The sequence below is a fragment of the Beta vulgaris genome, chromosome 3 (genome assembly GCF_026745355.1).
Source record: "Beta vulgaris subsp. vulgaris cultivar EL10 chromosome 3, EL10.2, whole genome shotgun sequence".
Lineage (NCBI taxonomy): Eukaryota > Viridiplantae > Streptophyta > Magnoliopsida > Caryophyllales > Amaranthaceae > Beta > Beta vulgaris.
In genome coordinates, this window is record NC_079204.1 from 52,327,376 (window position 1) to 52,334,507 (window position 7,132).

The 7,132-nt window shown below is 32.2% G+C and overlaps 1 protein-coding gene across 2 annotated transcripts; it reads left to right on the forward strand.

The window, feature by feature from the left end:
* Window positions 1-3,143: 3,143 nt before the first annotated feature.
* LOC104889445 (BTB/POZ domain and ankyrin repeat-containing protein COCH) lies at window positions 3,144-6,618 on the forward strand. Of its 2 annotated transcripts, XM_048641647.2 has the most exons (3): window positions 3,144-3,923; window positions 5,096-6,146; window positions 6,338-6,618. In XM_048641647.2, the coding sequence occupies exons 1-2, from the start codon at window positions 3,450-3,452 to the stop codon at window positions 6,119-6,121; spliced, it is 1,500 nt and encodes a 499-aa protein (XP_048497604.1). In that variant the 5' UTR covers window positions 3,144-3,449; the 3' UTR covers window positions 6,122-6,146; window positions 6,338-6,618. The 2 variants fall into 2 exon arrangements, with proteins under 2 accessions (XP_048497604.1, XP_010672970.2); XM_010674668.4 differs by having other exon boundaries at window positions 3,145-3,923; window positions 5,096-6,618.
* The last annotated feature ends 514 nt before the right edge of the window (window positions 6,619-7,132 follow it).

Below are 7,132 nucleotides of genomic sequence, written 5' to 3' on the forward strand. Positions count from 1 at the left end.
TTGATAAAACTTGAGTAACGGTTAATGGTTAACCGTTTATGCGGTTATCGATTTGAACGGTTACAGTTACGATTCACAAATATGGCGAACCGATACTTCCGGTTACCGTCCCGAAATTTCATTTCGGTACGGTTAACCACCCATGAACACCCCTAGGAAGATGAGAGAGGAAGAGGAGAGAGAGGAAGAAAAGAGTGAGGAAGATGAAAACGGCCAGCCAGGTCGCGCCCCTCTTTAAAGAAACCCTAAAATTGGTCAGCCAGGTCGCGCTCCTCTTTAATAAACAGGAATATTATATTGTTGCGGGTTTTCAAAGGAACTGCAGCAATATTCTTACGAAATACATGTGGATATTAAAATATTCTTTTTTAATATATTGCTGCGATTTTTACAAAAAATCGCAGCAATATATCTGGTCAAAAAATAACTTTTTTTCAAAAATTTCCGCTAAAATCATATTGCTGCGTTTTTGAGCCAAAACCGCAGCAATAACTTTATCTTATTTTACTTTTTCTTCTTACATGATATTGTTGCGTATTGGTAAAACCGCAGCAATACCACCGCAGCAATAATCAATTATTCTACTAGTGTATGTTACACCCTTGAGACCATAAGAATTCTAACTTATTTATATGTTAAGATGAATACCCATTGCACAAAATAAGCAGGTTGAATTCGGGAATCCCACTATATAAGGGGCAATAATCGAACCCTTGTCATAAGGGTGAACAAAGGTTCTCCATAAAATTAGACCAACCTTGATTTTTCATAAGAATTCTAAATGATTGATATATTATCTTGTTTTCTTACTTGTTAGTAAAAATGTAGCCAAAATTTGTGAATGTTGACTTCAGAAGAACATATGGATCCATCATCAGAAAGTACTCCCTCTGTTTTTTTTTGCTCCTACTTTAACTGTTCACGTTTGTCAATGCACCTCTTTACCCTTAAACATCTTCCATTACATATTAGTAAAAATTATAATGATTGAATATTAATAAAGTACTCCCTCTGTTTTTTTTTATCTTTCTAACTTGGAATCTTGACACTATTCATGCATAGAGAGAATCTTCTCAAATGTTCTCAATTTATAAGAAAAAACATAGTCATGTGGGGTCTTGTTTGATTCGTCTCAATTTGTACTTTATTAATATTCAATCATTATAATTTTTACTAATATATAATGAAAGATATTTAAGTTTTACAACGTGCATTGGAAGATGCACACAGGAAAGTGAGAATGATAAAAAAAAACAGAGTGAGTACTCATTAAGAAGATCAAATTAAAATAAGACTCTACATGATTATACATTTAATATATATTGAAAATAATTTAGAAGATTCTCTCTAATTGTAAATAGTGTCAAAAGTACAAGTCAGAAGACCAAAAAAAACGAGGGAGTACAATTTTATTTACGAAAACAATCAACTTCGTTCCTAATTCTATTTTCTTTTTGAAAGACAAAAATATTTATTATATTATATTTCAAATAGCTAAATTTGAGAGGAGACATGTTACTAGTAAGCCTATCTATGTCAATAAAAACATCAATTAAACTTTCTTTCATTTTGCAAAAAAAAAAAACTAAAAATTCAACTTATTAGGTACTCTAGTCATTAATGCTAAATTACCACAATTGATATTTTTTAGCCAAAAAAATCCTGTTTACAATGAGAATAAAATCAAAAGTTTGTTCTCATTTGAAGCATTTCAGGTTGAATAATTATGATTTTTGTTCCTTTAAGCTTAAGAAAAGATGGTAAATAAATTAAGATTTCTAATAAATTTAAATAAGAGCTATTAAAAATAGCAAATAATCTTAGATATACTAAAATAAAAGTAAAAACACTTTCTTCAAATGAATAATAAAAAAGCGAATTTTAGAAATGATGTCATGAAGTAACCAAATTGAGTTGTATGAATTTTTTTTTTTTAGTTGTAAACTTTTTAAATTAAATTTTTCATGAATATTATCTTCCTTTTTCATCTATTTAAAATGATCCATTTCCTAATTCAATTCGAAAAATAAATTATCTCTATTTAGAGTACAATCAAATCACGTAGTCTAGATATTACAAAATGGAAAAGATAGTCAAATAAAATCTTATGGCATTTAAATCTTTAATTTAAGAAAACAATTTATTTGCAATGAGTGTATATATATTATCAACAACCTTTTTAATCAATTCATTAAAGTTGAATATTTCTATTAAAATGTTTATAAATTTTTCAATCTACTAAAATCTATTCAATACATTACATCCAAACCGTTGTGAACCTACAAGTAGAAAGATTTAATGCACTTCTACATTTTTTAAATGGTAAGCAGAAGTATCATGCCTAAATTTTAATTTTAACAGTTTGTTGGGTTTAATATTCGCAGGTTGGGTTCTTGAGAATAAGTGGGAGGATAAGAGAAACCCTACTTCTAGACACCATACTTGGTAATTGAACCAAAAATTTAATAATCTAAGAAAAAAATCGTGTCAATTAATCAGATATAATTTGATAATGTACTTCTACATCACTATATCCAAGATATCTATCCTTTTATATTCAAATATATGTAAAAAAAACCCTTTTATCCTCTTTTGATCTCTAAAATACATGTAAATTATTTTCCTTCTTTTTCTTTAATTTTTTATAAAGTAAGATAAACAACATTAGGAGATCCTTCGTTCGAGGGAAAATCTCAACTCGTCAATTAGACTCCATTCTTTTGAACCGGGAGAAATCAAAATGAATCGAGTTTAATTAAACTGAAAGAAAATAAGTTAAAAGAAGAGTGCCTAATAAAAATAGAATAAAGTACATAATTATTAACAAAAATGACAATAAAATATAATGCAACTAGATGACCAATATTTTCCCTCTTTTTCTCACCTTGTCATAAACAAACTAGAAGAATTCAATTTTCTACTATAAAAAGGTAGAAATAAAAGTATTCACCCTCACTCCAAAAGTTCATACATAAAATCTCTTTCATCTTTTTAATCCCTCCTCTCTTCCTATTCACCCTTTTGTCCCCTTGAAGCCAGTATTTTGCAGGTTGGCTTAACTTGTCCCTTTATCTTTCATAGACCTACGCCTACCACATGCAATAATTCCCCCTCACCCCTAAAACATTAAAATAAAAATACTCCCCAATAAAAATAACACTCTTATAATAATAACTACTATAAATATGTGATCATTCTCACTATTCACTATTTACGTCATCTAATTATTCCAATTATTTATCCTTCCCTTTTAAATACCCTCAGCCGACCACTTCATCCACCCCATTTGCTTTCCTCTTAAACCTCTCTTTCTCTCTCTAAAAAAAAAAACTCTCTTTCTCTCTCTTCATCATACTATGAAACTCAACTTATACTGAATATTTGATATTTCTTCTCCACAAAAAATATAAAAAAAACCCTAAAAACACACACACAAAAAAAAAGTAAAAATGAGCTTAGATGATTCACTTCGATCTCTATCGTTGGATTATTTAAACCTGTTAATCAACGGTCAAGCTTTCAGTGACGTTACTTTCAGTGTAGAAGGGCGTTTAGTACACGCGCATCGTTGCATCTTAGCGGCGCGTAGTCTTTTCTTTCGGAAATTCTTTTGTGGGTCGGACCAACCGGGTGGGCTTGACCCAAGAGTAATGGGCCAAGCTTCTTCTCCTCGGGCCGGTGGTGGGCCAGTTCCGACCCAAGTGATTCCGGTAAACTCAGTTGGGTATGAAGTTTTCATGTTGTTGTTACAGTATTTGTATAGTGGACAAGTCTCAATTATTCCTCAAAAACATGAACCTAGGCCCAATTGTGGTGAAAGAGGTTGTTGGCACACGCATTGCACCTCCGCCGTTGATCTTGCCCTTGATACTCTCTCCGCCGCTCGATCTTTTGGCGTTGAACAACTCGCTTTGCTTACTCAGGTACTACTCTTATTTAGAGAAGCGTTTCATTTATTTCAGAACATAACAGACGAGTAATAATAATAATAATAATAATGATTTAGCGTCATTTGGTTGAATAAGTGGTTGATGAGGTAAGATCTTTTTTTTTTTTAAGTATTAAAAAAAATTGAAACTGGATATGGTTGATATATATAATAATTTGGTTTAAGCTGAGTATGGAAAAAATCTGGGGAGAGAAGAAAGAAGTGTATTGGTTACTAAATATAGATCTTATGATTGTAAGTTTTGGTTAGTACAATATAGAAGTATTTTTTTAAGTATTGATTTTGTTGCTGTTGATGAGATTCATTTCAATCAAAGTCTTTTCTTCCACACTTGCGGGGGACAAAATTTTACTGATTTATTGCAAAACTTTACTTTCCTCATTTGGAGTAACTCATTGTCTAAATTCTAATATGGTAATCTACTCATGCTTACACAAACTCCTATAAAAGTCTTTAAAGAAACAACCTACTCTTTATTATCATCTTCATACTAATAATTAGTAACCAATTTTTTAATTTCTTTATGTGTCTTTTTTCTTTGGTGTCAATTTTTGTGCAGGAGTCATGTAGTATATATATGTTCCCATTCTTATTACTACAAATTACTACCTTTGTGTTCAGGAATAGATGTTTTGGGTAAAGGAATTAGTTACATTGTGGACATTATTACTTAGTTTTTATTACTCAATTCATGGATGTTTTGGACAAAGGAAATAAGCACTCATTTTTTTTAGATAAACACTTTCTATTTGTCAACTTAATTAATGTAAGTTTGTGTAACAAAATTGCCCCTTATAGTTTTAATAAATTCAATCATAAACACTGTGTTACTCGAACTTAGGTACATGTCTGATTGTGTCTAACTTATCAATTTTATCGATATAACCCGTTTATATATATATTTGTATCGATAGATGATGCAACACATGTAATTGAGATAATATAAGAATTTTAGTAGCATAGCTAGCATATACATCATTTCATGTGTGCAAAATCTAGAAAAAGATTTTCTGAGCTAAGTGAGAGTTCTGACGCTTATGTTTAGTCATCAGATATCTGAATGCCAAATCAAACTAGTGTTGTTGTTCTGACAATAATTAGTGTAGCATTGCATTAATTGATCTACATTTGGGACTGAATTTGCAGAAACAATTATCAAGTATGGTGGAGAAGGCATCAATTGAGGATGTAATGAAAGTACTAATAGCATCCAGAAAACAAGACATGCACCAACTTTGGACTACTTGTTCCCACCTAGTAGCAAAATCCGGCTTACCACCAGAAGTACTAGCAAAACACCTCCCAATCGAGGTGGTAGCGAAAATCGAGGAGCTCCGATTGAAGTCCTCAATAGCAAGGCGATCATCTCTCATTCCTCACCACCACCACCACCACCACCCTCATGACCTCGGGCTTCCAACCCCAGCCGATCACGAGGACCACAAGATCCGCCGAATGAGGCGAGCGCTCGACTCATCGGATGTAGAGCTAGTGAAGCTAATGGTGATGGGGGAAGGCCTAAACTTGGACGAAGCACTAGCACTACATTATGCAGTTGAAAACTGCAGCCGTGAAGTTGTTAAAGCATTGCTTGAGCTAGGAGCTGGAGATGTGAACTATCCTGCAGGACCTACTGGTAAAACCCCACTACATATAGCTGCAGAAATGGTTTCTCCGGACATGGTGGCGGTGTTGTTAGACCACCACGCAGACCCGAATGTACGCACCGTCGATGGAGTCACACCATTGGACATTTTAAGAACCTTAACCTCGGATTTCCTCTTTAAAGGTGCAGTCCCTGGGTTAGCCCACATTGAACCTAACAAACTCCGACTTTGTCTAGAGCTTGTTCAATCTGCTGCAATGGTGATCTCAAGAGAGGATGCAAACGACAATAATAATAACAATAACAACAACAACAACACTACATCGACATCGATGTACGTGCCAATGGGTGGTGATCAAGAGCATACTACAAGTAGTACTAGTAGTAGTGGGAATGTTGGAAACATTGGTATAGATTCAAGAATGGTTTATTTGAATTTAGGAGCAGTTGGTTCAGCTTCAATGGGAGATCAACAACATAATGAGGATAGTCATACAAGCCAGAGGAATTCGTCCTCGATTTACCATCACCACCACCAGCACCACCATCATCATCATGACTATTGAAAATTATTCATTTTCAGAATTAAGGGTGGTGGGGTGGGAGTTACATATCTTTTGGTTAATTGAAGAAATCAAAATGTAATTCATAGGTGGATATATAAGTTAGCTAGAATTATTTATATGATTCTGCTTAATTCATATATTTCGGGTTTTTCTTGGACATTGTAGGGTTTTGTTATGTGCATGATGAGTTTTATGATGATTATATGCAAAATGCAGTTGATGATGATTGATCAGGATTTTACTTGTGAAGTGGGATTTTACTTGATGATGATTTATCAAAGCTAGAAAAGGGAGGGAAGATGTGTTATTGAGAAGATCATATGAATCTGAGTTTGTTTTGGGAGCATTCTTATGGAATTTGGATGGATAAATGATTAAATGGTGATGAGTACTGATGAAAGAACCCAGGTCAATCTTTTCATTTCTGGCCTGTAAAATTCAAGCTTTTTTTGTATTACTTATGAATATTATTAAAAATGCTACTATTATTATTTTTAGCATAGTCGTCATTATTATTATTATTATTATTATTATTATTATAACAATAATAATAATAGTATTAACAATAATAATAATAGTATTAACAATAATAATTTTTTCTATTATTATTGTTATTTACCATGGACTGTGGTTTTGCAATACTATGCCCTATTTATAATTGGTAGCTTTTCTTTTCTTCCTTGTCTCCCACTCATCTTTTCTTCCCATTAAAATTTGTTCTTTCCTATCCTTTGCTTTTCAAGTTAAGGTGATACTATTAAAAGTGTGGGAAATTTTCTCAATGTATATATATTAAAGTTATTATGTTTTGCATTTTTATTTATACTCTTATTTCACAAGGTAATTAATGACTAAATTTTCTAATATAAGAGCTAATCTTTGTTTCAAATTTGATGTCAACGCTCTTCATTGAAAATATTATTATGAACATGATGGAACTCTTGGTTGATTTTGTTTTGCTAATTTATCATCATCTCTGGAGTAATTTTTAGAAAAGGTGGTCTGTAATTA

Excerpts from the sequence above, each read along its gene's own strand:
- LOC104889445 (XM_048641647.2), top strand. The coding sequence starts at position 3,450 with ATGAGCTTAGATGATTCACTTCGATCTCTATCGTTGGATTATTTAAAC. Across the intron at positions 3,924-5,095 it reads AACTCGCTTTGCTTACTCAG|AAACAATTATCAAGTATGGT; the intron begins GTACTACTCTTA and ends CTGAATTTGCAG.